At 39.9% G+C, this 22,883-nt stretch overlaps 1 protein-coding gene across 1 annotated transcript in view; it reads right to left on the bottom strand.

Annotated features, from left to right (window-relative positions):
- The window catches only part of LOC139062264 (uncharacterized), a 56,584-nt gene extending 36,235 nt beyond the window's left edge, over nt 1–20,349 (bottom strand). The window contains exons 1-6 of the mRNA XM_070543134.1: nt 20,295–20,349; nt 18,944–19,128; nt 17,355–17,494; nt 17,184–17,271; nt 16,705–16,739; nt 9,360–9,954 (exon numbers count right to left, since the gene is read on the bottom strand). Of these exons, the coding sequence (XP_070399235.1) occupies nt 9,375–9,954; nt 16,705–16,739; nt 17,184–17,271; nt 17,355–17,494; nt 18,944–19,128; nt 20,295–20,349 (1,083 nt within the window). The 3' untranslated portion in view covers nt 9,360–9,374. The remainder of the gene's footprint in view (nt 1–9,359; nt 9,955–16,704; nt 16,740–17,183; nt 17,272–17,354; nt 17,495–18,943; nt 19,129–20,294) is intronic.
- Between the last annotated feature and the right edge of the window lie 2,534 nt (nt 20,350–22,883).

The following is a 22,883-nucleotide window of genomic DNA, read 5'->3' as shown; positions in this document are numbered from 1 at the left end:
TGTACTCACATATCATTAGTTCTCCTTTAAAACTAAATACTACAAACGCCACCTTCGCCGGACACGTCCGGCTCGTTTGTGAGCGTCGCCTCTGTGTTTCTGGGAGCTAAACGCCAACGAGATCCCCTCGTCTTACAGTAAAATGAAAAGTTGCTGCTCAGCTGCTTCTAATGTTGTGATTGTGCTCTCTGCAATGTAAAGTAACCGTCTGTGCATAAGTAAACCTTTTTTATTGTGTTCTTTTACATAGATGTTGATGCATCGGATAGATTAGAGTAGATTTTCAACCAGGCACTTATTTTTTTAACTAGTCCGAAGTTTTAGAACATATAAGATATGTTCGTGTTTTTAGGGCTGCGTACAAACAAAAACACACCTGCCTGCCTCGCAGCTGATCTGCAGTCCTGCTCCAGCGGCTCAGAAGTCAGACGTTTATGCTTTTGCTCAAATAAAACAACTAAATGTTAGATGGATATCACAGATCTTTAAAAGGATTTTGCCATTCCTAGGTGTGTTTTTGTGTCAAAATAATTGCCATCCAACATGTTAGATAGCTTCCTGGGTGGCCTTTGTATGGAGAAGCGGAGTTAGCATTTTTTGGGGGGCTGATAAGCTAACGGCTAGTCTTACTTCAGGCAACACCAAAGCGCATCACTGCTGTCTTCAAATAGCTCGAATTCCTAAAACAGGAAAATCAGTTATGTAAATACATTTATGCATCTTTACAGCATCACATTTATTCTCCGGTTATTTACCAAACGCTCTCTGACTTCCGCTATAGGTGCTGCCATTGTTTTGGGGGAAAATTTGCTCAACTGCAAATCACCTGGGATTTTTTAACGAGTCAAACGACTTATTACTGCTAAATATTTAATGTCTTAGAACATGTCATGGCAAGGTAAAACGTACATGTAAGATATCACCGAAGTGTCTCATTTCATTCTATGACGGGGGCGGGACTAAAAACCTGCACTGAAAACTATGGGGTGCCATTTGTGAGGTCAGTCATAATTTAACTGCAGTATTTTGGGTTGTTTCCTCTATCATAAGAAAAAAAACTGGTAGGTAATTTTTCTATAATATTTTCACCTTATTATTCATACATTCATAAATGTTAAAGTTCCCAACTAAATATTTAGTTAGCAAGCACAATATTGAATTTAGAGTTAAATATGTATTTTACAAACTAAATATTTGTGTCGGCCCTAAATATTTAGTTTCTAATATAAATATTTAATTTACAAACTAAATATTTAATTTAATGTTTAGTTAACAAACTAAATATTTAGCTCCAAATTAAATATTTAGCTTCCAAAATAAAAATTTACATCCCAGCTATATATTTCTTTTAGAGCTAAACATTTAATTTGCAAAATCAATATTTAGGTTTAACCTGAAGATAAATATTTAGCTGGGATCCAAATATTTATTTTGAAAAATAAATATTTAATCTGGAGCTAAAACTTTAGCTTGTAAACTAAATGTTTATCTCAAAATTAAACATTTAGTTTGTAAATTAAATATTTATTTTACAATCTAATATTTAGCATGTAAAATGCATATTTAACTCTAAAATAAATATTTAGCTTGCCAACTAAATGTTAGTTGGATTCTTTAACATAAAAAAAGTATAAAAAACATGGTGAAAATATGACTTTAAAAAAGTACCTGCCATTTTTTCCCCATTACAGGCGAAATTACCTAAATACTGCTGTTAAATTATGACAGTTTGACTTAGAAAATGGCACCCCATAGAAAACAGCCACTGTTGAGATCAATCAGCATTTGTACAAAATGCTGTGACACTAAGGAGGATCTGTAGATTGTAGGAGTTTTAAGGTCGGATCTGTTTTAAGGAGACAGTCATGGGTCCATTCTGACTAGCCGTTAGCTCATCAGTCCTGTGGGATATGAGCTCATACTTTTCAAATGAGAGATGTATCACTCTGTGGGTCGGAGAATAATCTTTTACAACTTTTACCCACTTATAAAGCCTGTAGGCCTCTCTGATTGTGCTACATTTACTGTAGCTGACAGGCTAATTGTGGTTATTTTTAATTATGCACATTTCATTGTATACAGTGTTTCCGTGTTGTGGGGACAACCTGTGGAGTGATGAAATATCACAGAGATCACACACCAGAAAAGGGTGTGAAATATTAATTCCTCTAAGGACCAATTAACGAAGGGTTCCTGTTTTATCCACTTGGTACTTAACAGAAAGACATGACTGATTGTCTGTATGTTAAATAGCTGTATAGTATTATTACTCCTTTTGTTTTGATGAAACATTAACCAGATATCCTGTATCTAGGTGAACTTAACCACTGTTTGAAATGCTAGGAGCTCCTTGAGCAGAGGTGTTTATCTCCTGGAGGCTCCAGCCTGAGAGTTTAGACACGAAGCCACATGCAAGCAGAAATACGTGGGTATGGTTCAGCACCCTCTGAATCCTACTTGGGAACTGATCCTAAAGTCTCCGTTTGTTCTCCTGCAGAACGGTACTCCCACTAGACCTCACACACTAACCAGAGCAGCTTCCTGCTCGTGGATCTACATCAGTCTGTAAATGTTGTTTAGCAGTGTCCATTGCAAATGTTTGTGTAATGTCCCGTAATACTAATATATTATGTTTATCATAAATGAATATATTTAATGACACATGAAATAATGTGGCTTTTTTCTGTTGTTTGCTGTCGACTTTTGATTTTTTACTTTTGCAACTGGATTTTAGATGGCTGTAATAAAAGTATATTGACAGTTTTTATTTTCCTGTCTGTTGAACAACATGAAAGAAATAAAAATAATTCATCTAAAATAAAGTTGCATCAGGAAGCAAAGAGAAGGAGGATCTCAGGTGATGTCGCACCCTGTTGGTAAAATTGGTTTTAGCCACTGATGCACATCACAAGCCAACAAATGCATTCATTAATTCATGTGATCACTCATTCACACAGAGACAAACAACCAGTCGCACACTCGCTCACACCTTTAGGGGCAATTTAGCAGAGGTGTGACCAAGTCACTGCTTTGCAAGTCACAAGTTAGTCGCAAGTCTTTCCATTCAAGTCCAAATCTAAGACGACCAAGTCCAAGTCGAGTCCAAAGTCAATGATGTGGAAGTCCAAGTCCATGACTTTGAATTTTCAAGTCATAATCAAGTCATCTGTCAAACTTCCATTTAATGACGATGATAATTAATACATTCCAGAATGAAAGCTTCTTAAAGAGCAAGTCACCCCCAAATAAACTTTTTTTTGCTGATAAACTAAATAAACGAGTGTCTAATCGTGCTGCAGACACGTGTCGTCAATAATTTGGCACTTCAGTGCATCTTAATTAAAATTTAAATATTCTGCCTAAAACTGGCAGTGTTGTGCCATTGTCAGGTAAAAACTCTGCACTGCATTTTAATTTAAATCTGCCACCGCTTTTGGCTAAGAGGTATGCTATGATGTAAACTGGTACATTATGATGTCACAATGCTGTCGTGAGCCTGTGTGTGTGTGTGTGTATTTGTTAGCAGCTCTGCCCTCTCGGTCTGCCAGGCAACAGCATTTGTTGCATTTTTCAAACATGAAGTGGGAGTGGAGTTAGACTCTGGTAGGGGGTGACTTGCTCTTTAAATCTTCATTTATTCGCTCAAACAAGCAGAAAACTGATTATAAACAAAGTGCTGCTGCAGAAAAAGATCAAAAACAGGATGAAGAACGATTTGTGATTTTTGTCCATGTCGTGTCATTTTAGTGCAAAAATATCAAATATGCTCAAGTCATCAAGTCAACAGGTACAAGTCGATTCAAGTCGCAAGTCATTGGCGTTCAAGTTCGAGTCGTCGTAAGTCTTAATAGATTTTATCAAGTCGGAAGTAATTAACATAATGACTCGAGTCTGACTCGAGTCCAAGTCATGTGATTCGGGTCCACACCTCTGCAATTTAGAGTCTCCAATTTTCGGGGGGGGCTCTAAAGTCCTTCCTCTGGTTTGAGTGGGATCACATTGATGACCAAGTTCCAGACTTTATCTGATTTAATTGATTAAGTGGTGAATTTGGCCTGAGCTCTTACGTTTTGTTCCATGACCCAGTTGACTCAGATTATGTTCGAGAACCATTTTCTTGTCAGTTTTTATGTGATTTTAATCTAATTTATTCCTCAGACTTTTTATTTTTTTCACCTTCTTTGACTTTACTCGTATTTGCAGTGGTCCAATCTTAATTGTCCCTGACCTTTTAACACATCTCACTTCAATAGACTTGGAATTAGAAACTTCTTTAAAACATATAAAAGCTCTAAACTACAGATGACAGCGTGGCATTAAAAACATGGTCAGTAGTGAAAACATGAAACAAATTCAAAGGAAAATCTGCTGCCCAACAACCTCCATCACGTCCTGCAGTGCTGATCATCATTTGTGTTGGATCTTGTGCCTGCATAAACTTCAACGGCAATAAGAGCCGGCCACAAGATTGCTTTAATGCAGGCGCATTACTCAAAGGGTGATATCACCAAGGTGTCTAATCCAAACCACAGATGTTATTGTTGAGGCTGCATGGGAGGTTTTGGAGCCAGCGGAAAACATTTAACTTATCCTCGTGGGAGTTTTTCTACAAAAACACGCAAATCTGAAGCTGCTACAAACGTCTTAGTTGGTGTGGTGGTGTTGATATACTGCTCCTGCGATGCCTGGTCCAAAAGCAGGCCGAAGGGGCCAACCAATTAGGCATTCAGTGGTGAAAGTGTAAGCAGTGTGCACCATTAACACAAAACCACCTGGGTCACTCGCTGAGAAACAGATCTAAATGTCAAAGAAAAGAATGCAGAGGGCTTTTCTGTTAAAGGTTTGTTTAATTCATCTCTCAAACATCCAAATCTCACACAGTGCATAGCTGGTCTATTTCTCATGATGTGTAAGAAAACCAAAAAAAAACCAGGGTGTGTTTGAACTTTCCTCCCAGGAAGTGATGGAGCTGGAGCAACAAAAACACGAACTATCATCATGGTTTTTGGTATTGGTCTTAGTGAAAGCAGACATGTTGGAATCGGGTTTCCACCAGCAGCTCCAGGCTGGAACTTTCCACACAGATGACTCCTGCAGGTGTACGTTTCTATTGTCCTTCTAGGCAAATAAAGTGAGGTATGGTGGCCGTCACACTGAGATGTCCCTGCTGAAGCAGACGGGTGTACTTAAAAAAAAGAACTGCCAGGAAATGGAAAGCAGCTGGGGGGAATGGCTCAAAGTCTTTCTGGTCATGTCAGGATGGAAAAGCTCCTGATTTCTTTATCAGATTCAGGCTGTAATAACAGTCAGAGGTTTAGATTTATTACCTTTTCCTTGCTCTTTATTAATACTAGTTATTCACTTAAAGGTAACCAGTAAGTGTTATGAGGCCTCTGTGTCTGCCTTCAATACTCAAGAAACATAGAATCAGGGATTTTGTGCCTTCCATGCACGGGGGCGCCTTAAGGCTCTTCAGGGACACTTGCAGTACGCTCCAATAACACCTAAACTGTTACGGAAACAACTCAAAGGACAATCCAGCTTTTTTAAATTGTTTAAAAAAGACTGTAGCTGTTGTCTCATCTCTTTGAATGACCACTGTTAGGAGAATTACAGATTCGTTCGAATTAGCTAGTGCTAATTTTGTACCGTGCTCTAAAAACTAATGAAATTTCATCTTGAAGAGACAGCTTTGTCAATATTTCCTGCAGCAAAAGAAAGAATAATCTATTTAAGTAAGTTCTTTACTCAAGTAAACTAATTTCCACATCTGGCAACACAAATGCATTTAACATTAACTTTACTGACACACCATTTATGACTGTTATTTTTTTAAACACGATCGGTCACCTTAAAGAGCAAGTCACCCCGACCAGAGTCTTACTCAACTCCCACTTCCTGTTTGAAAAATGCAACAAATGCTGTTGCCTGGCAGACCGAGAGGGCGGAGCTGCTAACAAATACTCACACAGGCTCACAACATTGTGACATCATAATGTACCAGCCAGCATCATAGTGTACCTCTTAGCCAATAGCGAAGGCAGATTTAAATTCAAATGAAGTGCAGAGTTTTTACCTGACGACGGCACAACACTGACAGTTTTAGGCAGAATATTTCAATTTTTACTAAGATGCACCAAAGTGCAAAATTATTGACTACACATGTCTACAGCATGATTAGACATTCTTTTATATAGTTTATCAGCAAAAAAAATGTTGATTTGGGGGTGACTTGCTCTTTAAGTTTCACATCCAGGCTGAACGTGAAAATAGTCTTCTGCCCCTACTTCTTGCATTAGCTTCTGATTTAAAGTAGACGGGGAAACGCTCAGATTAGAAAAGCCAGTCAGATCTACGTCACACAGAAAATGAACGTTCATGGGCTCACCCATCTCGACTCGTAACGGGGAAGGCTGTTGTTGATTTTGCACCCAGGAGAGAGCAGAGCACGTCTCGGCTAGTAGAAGCTAACCGTTTGCATTAGCAACTCCACCACACAGCAGAACTCCTCCAGGCTTGTGTTATTAGTGGAGATAAAACACCAACGTAGCAAAGTGAACAGAGTCAGTGGTAGAGTCGTGTTGCTTTTCCCTCTGAGGTCACAATGCACTTGATCGAAATACAGCAAGTTAATTGAAACAATATGGGAACTCGGACTTATGAATCAATTTATATCTTAGATTTGTGTCCATGGAAATGAGTGGAAATAAAGAAACATGTTGATGTTTTTGTTTAGAGTACGAACACTGAGATACACCACACATACTACCATTTTTATGAGTATGGGTAACAACTCAAGCATCTTAATGCTGCCATCTCCAGAGGTTTCAACGTCAGTTATTGTCAGTTGCTAGCCTCTGATAACTTCAGCTCCAATTTAGTTTATTCTCAAATATCTCAGTATCTATAAAGGCAACTATATGTATTATTTAGAATTTTTCCTAAAACAGCATCTAAAAAATTCTGGAAAATTTGCTCCCAAAATCAGCATAATGCACGTGGAGAACAGAAAGCAGCAGGAGGCCTTAATCCCATTCACTGGCCCTCATCAACCAGCCTGACGGGGCATTCAAAACGATTCAAAAGGAAAGAAAAGTGGACAAAATGAAGGGGGAGGGTGTCAAATTGTCCAATAACAATCTAATTAGCAAATATGACAAGATGCTCATTAATTTCAGTGTAAGTGAACAATGTTAACGACTCTGATAGGTGTTTTATTGCTCTGTAGAGGATGAGGTAATTATTGAGATGTACCGGTAATAAAATGGGCCTGTGAAGAAGAAGGAACAGCACAGAGGACTGCAACCCCCTACACCCCACCCGCCTGCAGCTACAAACACTTAGCACCATGAATCTGTTGTTATTCAGACGCTGCGTAGGAACGACTGCACCAAACAATGCTGTTTTCACTATTATTCATTTTCAGGGAGGCTCAATCATCTTAATCGAGTCAAATTTCAACATGTGATTTCTACTAACCCCCTGTGATGTGGAAAACTAAAAGCAATCACAGTTTTTTTTAAACCCCCGCAGCGTGTTTTTAACCCTCCGTAAAACTCGATCTGTGCCACAGATGCTGTGTTGTTTGCTCGCAAGCACCCAACTAAACACGGACTAATCTAGTGTTTACTCTGCCTCTCACATATAATGATCATACGGAAAAAAATTATGGACACGATTTTTGCAATTAGCAAACAAATCACATCAAATTAGAAAAACTATTAGCCCCAGAAATCTTTTTCTCACGTAATTTATTTGCTTAGGAAACCAGTCTGGCAGTATAGAAGCACATTTCTGACAACTGGATCTGTTTTGCTTTTCACTCATTTAACTACGATCTCCAAAACTTAGTGGTCTGTTGCAGTTTCTACTCTAACAGCTCGTTCACTCCAAGTACGGAACATGTGCCGTTCGGTTTCCATACGGCCCCAGGACAGACCGCCAAACACACACTGACTGCTGACCATGTGCAGAACGTCTCCAGAAATGTGCTCCCTCAAGGGCACCAAATGACTTGATGTAATACGTTTACATGATAAAGTTAAAATAACGTGAACCATCATACACTGTGAAACAATATTTCTGCCATTACTATTAATATAAATTACAGAAAATAATGCAACGCAGATTTTATTTTGAAAAATACCGGATGCACATTGCTGAATTACGTCTTACTTCCTGTCTTTTTTTACTTTAATACAATCTACATGAAGCTTAAAAAAACTCCATACGTAAACTTTCTGGAGTTCTGCAGCCAGTGTGAATGCTGATCCAATGATTTTTGGTTTATGTGAAAGTCGTATGAAAGCAAGACCAGGTCCGTTCCACGTTCAGGGTGAATGAGACTTCACTTTCAGTTCATGCCTTTATTCGTGGTCATTTTTAGGCAGAAGAAGAAGAAGAAGGTACGATTTTTTCAATAGGGAGACTAAGTCACGCCCATCTACTTCTGGACAATCCCATCAAACATACGGACGTTCAATCAAAGTTGAAAAGATGTCGGGCCGACACGTCCCGTCATGGTTGAAAAATAGTTCCAAAATGAAAGTTGAACCGACATCTTTTCTGGACGTAAATTACACGTCTTTCTTGGATGTGAATTACACGTAACAATTAAACATGTAACTACAAATCGGAGTGGATTTTTAGGAAATGTTACGTTAAATTTTTATTTTTTAATTTGGACCGTCCTACCGTGACCATTTTTGACCGTGGACACCACATAAATATGTCGATGCGCCGTACCAATATTGTGTAGGGTCCTACCGCGACTATTTTTGGCCATGGACACGATGTTGCCATCGGACCAATATGTGCTAGGATGCCATGTTGAACTACACGAAACTAATTGCCAAAATAACAATTATACATATAACTGTAAGCATGTAAAAATGTATCTGAATTGATTTTTAAGACATGTTCTGTTATTTATTTTTTTACAAATTCGGGCCGTCCTACCGCGACCATTTTTGGACGTGGACACCACATCAGCATCGTACCAATGTTTGTTGGGATGGGACCTCGTAAGAACGAAAAAAATGAATGAAAGTCACGGGGCTATAAAATCCATTTTCTAATCCTGTCTGTTATGTGCCATGGATTTCACAAATGATGTCTGTGAATTTTAAAGACACATTCTGATGCCAAGAAAGTGCACATTTTCTAATGGGGCAAAAGTTATTTTAAGTTTTGTGTGAAAATTCATCCAGGACTACAACTGTGCATCTCTAAATTGACTCATTGAGCCAGACATAGATTGGGTGGCCATTTCCACAACACCAAAAATGAGGACAATTTTAAGATTGAACAAAGACAAACACAATAGCAACACCATTATATCGTATGACTATTGTACTCACCAAAGACGTAAAGGTCTACTTTTTATATTTTTGGCCTTTTCTGGCTGCTTCCAACAGTTTTTTGCTGGAGAGAAATTTCTTGTACATGTCCGTGCAGTCCAAAGTGAAGTTAACACAAATTTGCAGCTCTGCTTTCACGCTCTCCACATCCAGACCATTTCTTTCATTTCTCCATGCTGAGGACATCATGGAAAAGATCCGTTCTGTGTGTGCATTGCTGCATGGAATGGAGAAGATGTAGGCGCAGACTTTCCTCAGGTTCACCAGTGGGACATCTGCTTTGGAAAACAGCTTCAGATAGCGCTCCTCGCTCTGACAACCTTCTATTTCTGGGGAGCTGAGAATAGCTTCAACCATGCCATATTCCTCATACAGTCCATCCGTATCAATGTTCTTAAGTTTGCAGGCTTGGACTGCATCACTGTACTCTCCATAAGAGACATCAGCTGTGAGGCTAAGCTTGGACATCTTGCGGTGAAAGCTGTTCTCAGAGAAGTCATACCTTTCAGTCACATACCTCTTTGCTCTTTCATAGAAGTGAATGAAACCAGTCTCACATTTCTTTGCGATATCAGCAGTTAACTGTTTGAGCTTCCTGTTCACAGCAAAGCCAAAAAAATGGTCATTTAATCTCCGGGAGGGGGGGGGGGGGGTTCTGTCTTGACTCCCAATCCTTCACCCTCCTCAGCCTTCATGCAGCACACCTGGTCTCATCATCAAGCCCCAGCCAAGCCCTGTTTCCCTGACTACCACAATCAGCTTCATCCACTTCACCTGCTTCTGACTCCTCAGCTCATCACCCACACCTGTTTCCCCTGCTACAAAAGAACCAGCCATCCAGTCACTCAGTGCCAGATTATTGAAAACATTTGCCAGTAAATTCTCCAGCCATCCACCCTGCCTGATCTCTGCCTCCGGACCTCGTTTTTCTCCTGACCCCTGCCTTGAACTCTGCCTGCCATCACGACCCTCGCCTGTCTTCTACCATGTCTCCAGCCTGCTCCCTGTACCTGCTTGTGCCGATCTGGTTTTGACTCACGCCTGCCCTCCGACTCTGTCTCCTGCCTCGCCCTCCTCTGGTAACTCCACAAAAAATAAAAGATTTTTTTATATACTTTTACTGTGTTTGGCGTCATTACGGGTCTTCTGAGTTCTGCTCATGACATGACGGTCATCTTTCCTACTTTTGGCGATGAATCCATCTTCCTTTGTCCATTCAGGATTAAATGTAGTCTTTCGTTTCAGCATTTTGATGTCTGCCAGTACAGCGTGCAGAACTGCAGGTGGCTGGGTGCGCTCCCTTTTTGTTGGCCTGCGTCTGACTGAGATCAACCACCTAAATATGGCTGCTTTTACTTTCGCTGTTAACCAATAGAATTGATTTCACACCGGCTTCATCTATTAATGTCATAAAAACATATTTAGAATTTGTAATTGCATTATAGATTTAAATGGGCTATATTGTATCATAAATGCCTATTTCATTCATTTTATAATTTTTCATATAAGAGAGAAAATAGTTATGTCAAAAAGAGGACAAATGAGTGACCGTCTCAAGGGTGCGCTGGTAGGCGGACACTCTTTTTTTTAAAAACCGGACTATCCGTATTAGAGCCGGACGTATGGCCACCCTAGATAGAGGAAATATGGCTGTAAGTTTAGCAAGCTTCGAATCCTTCTTCCAGAAGGAAACAACCACCATAAACGAAACAACCACCATAAATCTGGCCATGTGGTAAGTAGCAGCTACGCTAGGGGAGAGGAGATTCTGTGGCGGCATCATGAATGCGACGCACCGACGTCTGATTTGTAGTCATGCTAATTAGGAACTTTACAAGCTGATAAATCTCAAAATATGTGACAGTAGCAGTAGAAACACGTATCATTACTTTATGTAATACGTACTTAATGATGTGTGTTTCAGTCTTTGCAATAATCAGGATTTGAAGTTTGCTGAATTTACAGCTATTTTCCCTCTGGTTTTCTTGTCTGGTTCGATGACGTTAAATAAGTAATGCACTCTCGTGGTCATGCATGTATTTTCACACAAAACCTAAAATAACTTCCCCCCTGTTTGAAGATAAGTGCGTTCTTGGCATCAAAATGCATCTTAAAAATTCAGACATCATATGTGAAATCCATGGCACATTAAGCGGGATTAAAAAATAGAGTTTTTAGCCCCATTGACATTCATTCATTTTTTCGTTGTTCGGGGACCCATTTTTCCGGAAGTATATAGGCGTGACTTTGGCTTTCTATAGCGAGTCTTCAGGTAAAAACACTGTGGTTGGCACTAAATGCACTGATTTATTATTGTGTGACTGTTCAGCGAAAACAACGTTGATCTTATATTTCCTCATGATAGCTTGCTCTTGTTGTATTGTTGTGTGTCCCTTTTGTTTTTGTTTATTTTTCTCTTTCTGCAGGTCTAGAAGCGAACATGAGTATCAGGCGTGACATTAAAGCAGAAACTTTGATGCGCCACCTGAGAGTAAATCTGTAAGGTTTGTCACCAGCATTCAGACATCAATTCTGTTTGCTCCACAGCCAGACAGGACATGAAAAAAAGAGATAAAAATAAAAGACAAAAATCACGAGGCGCTTCACAAGAACAACAAATAAATAAATAAAACTATAAAAAAACCAAATTAAAAATAATTTTCTAAAATCTATCGTAATAAATAGAAAAAATTCTATAAGAAATTGAAAAATAAGACGAAATCAAATAAGAAAAAGTGATACGGAATCAAGGCAGTAATGAGGCTCTACAGGTTGAATTCCGGATTCCGAATTTCCACAAAATTCACTGGGTCCAATCCGAGCATACATACAATGTGGTGCTCTGCAAAGTTTCTGCTGTCACAGCATTAGTTTATTATTTCATACCTGTGTCTGTTGTTATGAGGAGATAAATGTAGCCAAATCAAGTTAATATGCCTAACCTGCTATGATTTTTTTAAAATCTTACTTTATAACTGGCCCTTATAGCAACACCTTTATATCTTTCCCCACACCCTGCCATCCATTCAGTCTCACTAAAACTACCCTTCTTTTTCACTCTTTTCTTTCACCATCCTTGGTTCAAAAGCCGAGTTTCTGGCTTACTAGATTAGAGCACAAAGGCTTTTCATATACATCCTGCAGAAGCCCCACTAAAGAGGCCTCGACCCCATCCTGGATAGGCCGGAACAGGAGCGCATACTCAGGCAGAGTTGGTCTTTTTGATTCTCATTAGCATTTCCATACAGGTTTAATCCACTTGGCTTTTGGATGGTGGGTGATGTATTTTCACCCATCACACCCCTGTTCTTATTCTCATGGTCCAACTTAAATCATCAGTAAGACAATCGGCTCATACACTGGCTCTTTTTTTTCCACGTCTATCCACTTATGCTGCCTGGGTTAAAAATAAAAAACCGTAGTGGGTGAAGTGTGTGATGTGAGCAGAGTCCTTTAGCGGCCTCGCAGAAGCATCCTGGTAAAAACACCAACACTCTATAAAGGTTTGCCAGAATAATTCAGCCAAAATGAAGGTGGTAAAGTCCAGCACCGATTTCTTGATATAAAAAAAATTATGAAAAATAATAAATAAATTGGTGCAATGCATAACTCGTGTCGGTTTAAAGGTTTATAAATGATATGTAAAAATAACTGAAGTGTGGAGGTTGAAGCTGTTTTAAGGCGCCAGCTTTGGTTTGCCTCTGCCCAAACTAGCTGTTACGTAATATTAGAGCCATCGATAAAGGTGGGTGATGCATGTAAACAGTATTATTCTTGTTCTATGTATTGCTAATTGAAGAGAATAAGAATAATCCAAAAATTCTTTTCGGTACAGTTGCCAAACTTACACAGAATCATAGCACTGAACCATCTATTCCCTTAGCCCTCAGCAGCAACGGCTTTATGGGATTTTTCACAAGTTAAGGTAATTCTATTAGAAACAAAATCATTAGCATCCTCCCTAATGCGATTTCTTCTTCCTCAGTAAGTGAGGCAGCATCTGAGGTAACTGTAGAACCTCATCTTTGTTTGAACTGTTTTGATCCAGTTGAGCTCTCAGAGTTATCAAAAATATTAGCTTAATCTAAACCTTCAACTTGCATTTTAGACCCAATCCCAACCAAATTATTTAAAGATGCATTTCGTTTGGTTACTGCCCCCATTCTAAATATAATCAATCTATCCTTAGTAAATGGATATGTACCACAGGATTTTAAGGTTGCTCTAATTAAACCCTTTCTTAAGAAGTCTTCTCTGGATCCAGATGACCCAATGAATTATAGACCAATATCTAACCTTCCATTTTTATCCAAAGTCCTGGAGAAAATAGTGGCCATCCAAGTATGTGAGCATTTAAACACTAATGCTCTGTCTGATAGATTTCATTTTGTAAATGTACATGACAAATCTTCTTCATACTCCAGGGTTACTTGTGGAGTACCACAGGATTCAGTGCTTGGACCAATTCTTTTTACTATATATATGCTCCCAATTGGTAAAATCATTAGACAGCATGGGATAAACTTCCACTGTTATGCTGACAATACTCAGTTATATCTATCCATTAACCCTGATGAACCTACTCGGTTAGTTAGATTAAAGGCTTGTCTTGAAGACATAAAAAATTGGATGACTCAAAACTTTTTGCTTTTAAATCAAGACAAGACTGAAGTTCTCATCTTTGGACCAGAAATTCAGAAAAGAAAATTACTTAGTCAATCACCTGACCTGAATGGTATTAAATTAGTCTCTGAGAACAAAGTAAGGAACCTTGGTGTTATATTTGACCAGGACATGTCATTCAAATCACACGTTAAACAGGTTTGTAGGATTTCCTTTTTCCACCTTTGAAATATTGCTAAGATTAGAAGCATCCTTTCCAGGAGTGATGCTGAAAAACTAGTTCATGCATTTCTTGCATTTATTGAAATAACATCTGAGAAGACAAAAACATAATAATTAGCAGTATTTAAAGAGCACCAGGTTCCTGTATTGAATCATTCACAAACACAGTTTCGGAAATGTTTAATGGAATCGGTAACAAGAATTTGTTTCTCTGTGGGGACTTCAACATTGATTTGAAAAATACAAACAACTTATCAAACGACTTTGTAAATTCCATGCATCAGTTGAGTAGAGGGAGGTGGAGTGTACAGTCGGTAAAGATGGCTCTCCCTTGCCCTGCCTCCAACATTCCTCCATCTAAAAGGCTACCTTATCCAGAGTTATCTCTGTAGTTATGCTGCTATATAGGCTTAGACTGCTAGAGGATACACTGACCACTTTCCACACTCTACTGCTTTCTTCTACAATCTGCTCTTTAACTGTATTATTTTCTGCAATTTCAGCTGTTAACTTTATTTTTTCTCTAAGTGTTTTTCTCCCCAGAAGAAGCTACAACAATGTTCTGCTGAGCTGTGGTGGCCTCATGGAGGGGGCCATCATCTTCTAGCACACTGCTGCTAACCACTTAAACATTCTCTCTCTCCTGATAATAACACTTTACTTTCCTTGACATTGAATGTGCTACTACTAGTTTACCCGTTTAATTATAGATCCACTAGGATAAATACAATAAAGTTTATCTCTCACCAAATAGAATATTTACTAAGAAATCACAATGTAACCATAGAAACACTACTAGTGTGTGTGTGTGTGTGTGTGTGTGTGTGTGTGTGTGTGTGTGTGTGTGTGTGTGTGTGTGTGTGTGTGTGTGTGTGTGTGTGTGTGTGTGTGTGTGTGTGTGTGTGTGTGTGTGTGTGTGTGTGTGTGTGTGTGTGTGCTCTGTCTTCTCCATCCCCAGTGAGTCATGGTGTATGGCTGCTTATACTGAGCCAGGATCCTCTGGTAGTTTCTTCCTGTTAAAAGGGAGTTTTCCTCTCCACTGTCGCTAAATGCTTGCTTAATATGAGGATTGCTGTAAAGACTCTGACACTAGTCAGTGACTCGATGCAACCTGCTGGGTTCCTTATATAGGAAACATTGTTCTGATTGGCTTAATTACCTGACCTGTATTGGAATGTTTATCATGTGAAGTGCCTTGAGACGACTCTTGTCGTGATTTGGCGCTATATAAATAAACTTGAATTGAATTGAATTATTAAAGGCTTAGGTCAAGAATATTACTAATGAGAGGACTGAAGGAGCAATATGTAAGAATTTTTGCAGTGAGATCATCCAGAATCGGTCTAATCCATCAATCATGTTAAAAGGAAGGATTTATTGAAAAAGATTTCCTTCTCAGACGACTTGGGGGGGTTGTCACCTTTTCTTCTTTCAAAAAACAAAAGCAGGGTGTAGTTTATAGCCTCTTTTAGAAAAAAATGCAGCCAATTAGCTGCAATGCAGTAGCGGCATCAGGGAGGATTAGATCGTTTATAAGTGGTCGGACGCTGGCTGCAATATGGCGCAATCGTGTCCTTTTTACAAAAGATTACGTGATGGTAGTATAAACGGGGTATGGGGGCAGTCTCAGTGCTGCCCCAGACTTCCGTTTAACATGAACGTAACTTGCTTTTTATTGCGATCAAAGCTGCACTTATTAAGTTTTCTTGACAAGCTGCTGCTAAAGGTGTCTATCCTCCACAGTCCCTGTGCAGTCTCTGGTGGTCTGAGCTCCAGCCTGTAAACAGGAGCGACCCCGAATTTATAATATACAGTTATAATATTTTGTTCTTTCCATTCAATATTGCGTGTTCCATTTTCATTTCCAACAGTTGAAAATTAAAAACTTATGGGATTTCTCTTATTATTAAAAAACCTCTTGACCTAGGATCATTTTTACCTTGACAATTTTTAAAACATTGAACCTCACATTTAGTGGGCTAAACAAACCTGGAAATAGAAATGATTTATTTATGCATGAAATAGGTCAAAATGCCCAATTAAAGCCATTTAAATTCTATCTACGTCTAAACTCGTTTTTCTACTTAAGGTAGTTATTGAAGTATGTAAAAAAATGTCTCACTTTCTATTATTGTAAATTATGTGTTTATGGTTTTGGCGTAATTCACTCGTCAAGTTAGCTATGCCGATTCTCCAATCTTAAGGCCACGCCTGATTGCCCACAGATAATCTTATCAGATATTCTTGCCATGTGTGATGTGTTAAGACTGCATCGGTCAGCTCATAAAAACACGGAGACCACTCTGATAATAAATCACGGACATTCAACGCGTTGGATTGTTTTATTCTGATATCCCAACATGCGTGGTGTGCCCCAAGCACAGATGAGCGTGAGCCAGTTTAATGGTCACGTGCAGCCAATCAGAGAGTGAGATGACAGAAGCCCGCAGCAGAGAGCAAGAAGAATCAACACTTCTTCTCCTCAGACATGTTTGTTTACTCTGAAGTCACATGAGATCTCAAGATCTTTCCCATCTGACCAGAAAAGATTCACAAGTGAAGTTGAGTTAAGGCAGTTTCCACTATAGAAGTGCGAAGTCTCATGTTTTTAAAATCATCTGACATTTTTGGAATCCCGCCATGTGAACTGGGTATTACAGACATATATCAAATCAGCAGTTTAGGTAATTTCATGACACGGGGAATGCAAAAAGGGAAACTCAGTTTTCGGATCTGTTTCTATCGATTTTTCTGAATCATTTCTCCTTCTTCCTCACACATCTACCCCTCTTTCTGTTTCTGAATACATTTATAAGTGAAAGTGTTGGCTCGAGGGCAAAAGAAGAAGAGAGAATGAAAGAAAACATACTCATGGCCTAAACAAAGTGCAGAGTGACTTCAGGGTCTGGGATCTTCAAACAAACCCCTCCTGGGTGTCATGGGGACCAGGAAGTGGAATTAAGTGCTATATTAGCTGACCTTCATCTTGTTGTTTGTCCCAACCTGCCTGGCTGGGATCACGGCTGGTCGGTAACCACGGTCTCCGGCTCCAACAATGCCGGCATTTCTATCGGTAAAAAAAAAACACACTGGCTTTAGGGGTTTACAGAGCAAACAAGGGGAGCACTGCCAAACACTCCTCGCTCCCACATTTCACAATCGTTGTCTATATTGCCATTTCTCCCTCTTGTCTCCTGCCCATCCACAGAGCTCTGAGAAGCCAGCAGACAGTTCTGGGTCGAGTGTGAGACTGAAATGTTGGAAAACGAAGGACTGGCTTGTGTACCAAACTACCGGTGTTGACAAGATGCACCAAAAACTCCAAATCTGGAATCCAAAGTGACTGTATGGTATTGAATAATCAGTAAAACTTTAAATTAGCATGTTTTTCTTCATTTTTAAGCAGTTCCTGGTGTTTTACCCTTATAGAATATTATAGTCTTGGCTTGCCTCAAATTATCTGCATGTTAATGAGGGTTTAACAGAGCTTGTTATGTTTCATCCAAACAGCTAGCAGGTTGCGGGATCTGAAGTTGGTCTGGGCCATCTCTCTCCCGTTTTGAAACCAGTTGCAGGGTATTCGCGGGTCCTTAGAAAGTCTTTGCTTTTCCAAATTTAAAGCCTTAAAAATCCTTACAAATGACAAATAATCCCTAAATACAGTTTCCAAAAGTCTTAAATTACCAAAGACCCAATAAACAAGATTCTGTTATTTCTATAAATTTTTCGTGAATTTCTAGTTCAGCATTTTTTGTGTACGATGTTGGCGTAAGCGGAACCGTACACATTGTTGGTTGTGAAAGGGGGCTATTTTTAGATGAGCACATTAGCTGGTTAAGCTAGTGGGAGCTTGCGCCATGGGGAAGTGCAAGTTTACTGGATGGCTAATCCCATGTTCGCGGCGTGGTTAGCACCGGTTTCAGGCAATAGCTGGAAATTATAGCTTAAATTTAATTTAAAAAAATAGCTTAAATTTGGTCAAAGTGGCCTTAAAAAGGTCTAAAAACGTCTTACATTTGGCTCCTTTAAACCTGCTGATACCCTGAATTGTCACTAGCTTGGGGGTGAGAATTGATTCTGGACATAAAGTTGATGCTCACATCAACTTTGTGATCCGATCCTGTTTTTTCCATCTGCGACGTCTTTCAAAAATCAAGCCTATGTTGTCGAGAGTCCAGCTGGAGCGGGTACTCCATGCATTTGTAATCTCTAGATTAGATTACTGCAACTCTCTGTGCTGGGCTTGGTCAGTCATTACTGCGCCGTCTTCAGATTGCACAGAACAGCTCCGCCAGGTTTCTGACTGGGGCCAGGAAGTGGGATCACATCAGTCAATCAATCAATCAATCAATCAATCAATCAATCAATCATCAATCAAACCAAATCAAAGATACTTTATTAATCCCAGAGGGAAATTAGAGTTTCAGTACACACAATTCAGAGATCAGACATACATGGGCAAGACACATGACAAGAATTGGTGACTGTGGTCATTCGCAACCCTGAGTTGCGCCACCTTAATAGCTACATGAGGATTGATTCAGGTGGAGGGAAAAAAAGGCACTTCAAAGTTACCCTCCCTCCAGGAGGGCAGCTTTGCTCTGCAAAAATATACCTCAAACAGATATGCAACAGACTTCAGACTACACAACATAAGTGTCCACTAGGCGGGGTGGTGGGTGGGTTGGGACTGTACACACTTCAGTTCCTGCAGCCACGATAGAAGCAGCGCATGTCACCTTAGTCTGGATACGGGGGGGGTGGGGGGGCATTGAGGGTCGGAGGGTTGCAGTGACCCTGGATGACTCGGCGGCCTTCCCGCAGTCCCGCCCAGGCTGGGAAAGGCGGCAGAGTTGAGTTGCCATAGCGACTGCACATTCCACATATCTTCTGAGGGGGGAGTCTTCGTTTGGAGCCTTGAAGGCTCAAGGACGCCAGATTCCGATTAGAAATTGTTTTGGGGCCAGACAGAAATAATTTCCTCTCCGTCTTACGGTCTGTTGGTCCTCAACCTCTCAGAATCCCAATAATGGACATTAATCTATCCCAATCCGTGCTGATTCGTCCACTCTCTCCTTGATGGCATCCATCTTTTGTGCCAAAGAATGAATCTTCGCCAAAGTCCCAAGCTTACGATTCATTTCGACAATTATGTGAGTCTGTGAATTCACATAGCGGTGCAAACCATCTCTGAGCTCCGGTATCAGGCCAATATTCCTCGACAGCTCATTAATTTTCCGGAAAGCCAGGTAGCCTCCAAGGCCAATGAGCAGGAAACCTGACACCATCACCACGAATATCCACACATCTTCAGAGTCCTCCACAGACAGCTGAGATAAACAAATCAAGTTCCACTGTTCCCAGGAGTCCATGACGTGTCCAACTGGGTCTGTCCCGGCAGGACATTCGGGAGCCCCATCTCCCGTTCTCATTGTTGAAAAAATTTTATCAATCGCATTGAGAGACCAACTGACGAGATCCATTTAAATGTATTTCAGTTTCCAGAAAAATGCAGAAGCAGCCGTGCACCCAACACACACAGACAGACAAAGGCCTTGAGGATAAGATATGGAGGAGAGGAGGAAAAAAAGCGTCTGCACCCGCCAAGAGCCGGAAGAAGAGGTCCTGCACTGGCTTCCTGTCTTTTGTCGGGTGCGTTTGAAACTCCTGGTTTTTGTCTTTAATTTATTTCAGGGAGATGCCCCTCCTTACTTAGCGGCACTCCTGAAGAGATGTTAACTACAGAACTACAACTTCTGAAGTTGCAAGTGTGATATTCTGGCCACGGGGCGATGGGGTCTGAGAGGCATTTCATTAACCCTGTAAAGGGTCATTTTAGCGCATACTGTCTCAAGAAAAGGATGTAAAAACATGAAAAAGTTGCAAATTATGCCTTTAAAGTGACTCGGAGTCAGCTGCAGTTTCAGTGCCTATTCTCTTCCAAATGAGCTGCGCTTTGTGCCAATTCTTAACACATACTGAAAAGCTCAGCTGTGTTTGAAGCCCTTCGATCTTTACTGTATTGATAATATTTTCCCAAAGCTTTGCCCGGACTTGTCATATTTACTGAAAACATCTGCACGCGCTGACCTTCTCTTTTCTCAGCTAGCTGTCTGTTGTAGAGGTTTAGGTCTGTTTTAGCCATCAGTCGTCATGTCGCTCCATCCTACTTACACCGACATACAAGCAGAAAGTAAAGGAGAAGTGGTCCTGTGCTGCTTGTAAATCAGGTTCCTTCACTTGCTTGGATTAAAGTAAGAAAACATCAAACAGTCAGGAAACAGAACTGTCGTATAAAACCTGGTGGAGATCTGGTGGTGAGGATTTTTTTGCTTCAGGGCTTTTCTATATTTCTTATGTGTATTAAAAACAGTGCACACGTCTGTGTCAGCTTATTTTTTCTTTAATATAAGAATGCAGTAAAACCTGTTTTTATGTTTTATGCGTTAAAGGTGGTTGCCCGGAGTTCAGGATCAAAACGAAAAGAAGGAAATAGAAGCTCCTGTTTCTATGTGATGTGTATCTGTGTGTGTGTGTGTGTGTGTGTGTGTGTGTGTGTGTGTGTGTGTGTGTGTTGTTCAGTAGGTGGTGGGATTCAATCTCATCTCTGCATCAAATTGAAGCGGCCATCAAAAGCCCACCATCACCAGAGGGATCAGACGCATCCCGGTCATGGTAATCATCCACAAGGTCACAGGAGGACGGCTCAGGTCAGACTGCCAGCTGGGAGAACACACACACGCACACACACGTTTAGGATAATGACCTTGGGTTCCATGTGGTAGCGTTAAGGAGAACCCTCATTAGCACAGCTTGTAGGAGCAACACAGATCTTCTAATATAAAACTCTCAGAACTTTAAAAAATGTAAAAGTCGTCTGTTTTTCATCATTTCTTTATATTTCCTGACAAAGCAACCAGATTTCCTTTGAAAATGATTTAATCAACAGTTTCTGAAGGCGGTTTCTCAGATGTTTTAATGTGTTTTTCTGTGAAAATGATCAGCCTCAGTTTAGAGAAACAGTTCTGACAAGACAGATGAGCTCATGGCTGATCTGAGTGAGGGCCGTTAAAAGGTGTTTCTGCTGAAATAACTGATGAAATATAATATCAAATATTTTCTTCTGTCTGCTCCTTTTCACTCAGCACTTTGTTTTTATGCATATTCCGTTGTTTTTATTGAATTTTTACTTTGGAATGAATTAAATAAAAAACTAAAAGGTTTTATGCAAACATTAGCTGTGAAGCTAATGTTGGACGTCTGACTGACATTAAATGTGGGATTTATGACAACTTAAAGGTTAGAGAAGGAGCATCAGCATGAGATTGGGTCGTAAAGGTCAGTGGTCCCAGTGCGAAAAGCCATTACTTAGGCGTTTTGATCATAACTAATCTCTATTTCTACAATCTTAGGCTGTTCAATAAAGCCGTCAACAACAGGTGATCACCTGTTCACGTCAGAATGTCACTTCACAGAAAGGACACTTATCTCAGATCTAGGGTTAAAAAAAATCCCACGTAACTGAAGGGATGAGCCAGTGCCGTGTCGACACACAACATGTAAACTAAACTGGTTTGTTCTCAGATTCTTACAAAGAAACACTTCGTTTCCATGTGTTTAGTTAAATATATAAAGATGGTCAAAATTAACTCAATTCCAGATGTACTTCCAACACGTTTAAAAACATGTATGTGGTTGCAAAAGAAAGAAAAAATGTTGCATGAGAACATTGTTCATTAAAATTAGGAGGAATAAATACAATCTGAAAGGAGTGAGAAGGCCTCCCTGCTGAAGGAAAAACGAAACAAAGTTGTGATTTTCCAGCAGTCGGAGTCGTTATTCTCAGCGTCAGCACAGAGCGAGAGAGCGTTTTCTTCTCCAGCCCAGCAGGGGTGCCTCCAGAAAATTTTGATAGGGGTGGCCAGATGGGGCCAAATACATTTTTGGGGTGGCACACCAAACTGGTCCTTGTGGTAACTCTGGGAGAGTTTAGCCTGTGGCGATGTGCTGCATTGCTCCTTTATTTGTTTTTATTAAAACGAAGTATGTATCCAAAACATTTAACTTAAATTTTACAAACACAAACATTTCAGAAATATACATTTCAGTTATTTAAAATGTTATCCCAAATTTCATTTAAAATGTTATGTTTTAGGTTAATGCCCCTGTTGCTGTGTTCACAAAAAACTATGGAGATAAAAACAAAAAAATGGTTGAGCAGCAGAAACACATGTAGTTTTTTCAAAAATTCTGATTATTGGGGGGGGGGGGGGGGGGGGGGCACCCTGGTAGCCCATTCAACTCACCATGGCAACCTGTGGGATTATTTTCTAATAACTTCCATCGTTACCCCAACTTCCCCGTGATTCTTGGTTATTAAAGCATGCCAACAACCCCAAACTACAAATGTTTCCACTGATTATAACGATATCTGGTTGATTCCTCACTGGTGTTTTATTGATTATTGTTATGACACATGTCTATAAGGTTGTTGTTTGGATCCGTTTCTGTGATCTTAAAAACTACAAAAGTCTCTTAAAACTTAATGAACAGAAACAGATGGAAGATTAAAAACAGCTACAGCCATCTAATGATACCACACACACACACACACACACACACACACACACACACACACACACACAATCTCTCTCTCTCTATCTCTTGGTATAAATAAAC

The sequence above is a fragment of the Nothobranchius furzeri genome, chromosome 12 (genome assembly GCF_043380555.1).
Source record: "Nothobranchius furzeri strain GRZ-AD chromosome 12, NfurGRZ-RIMD1, whole genome shotgun sequence".
NCBI lineage: Eukaryota > Metazoa > Chordata > Actinopteri > Cyprinodontiformes > Nothobranchiidae > Nothobranchius > Nothobranchius furzeri.
This window is presented reverse-complemented; position numbering and strand designations above follow the sequence as displayed.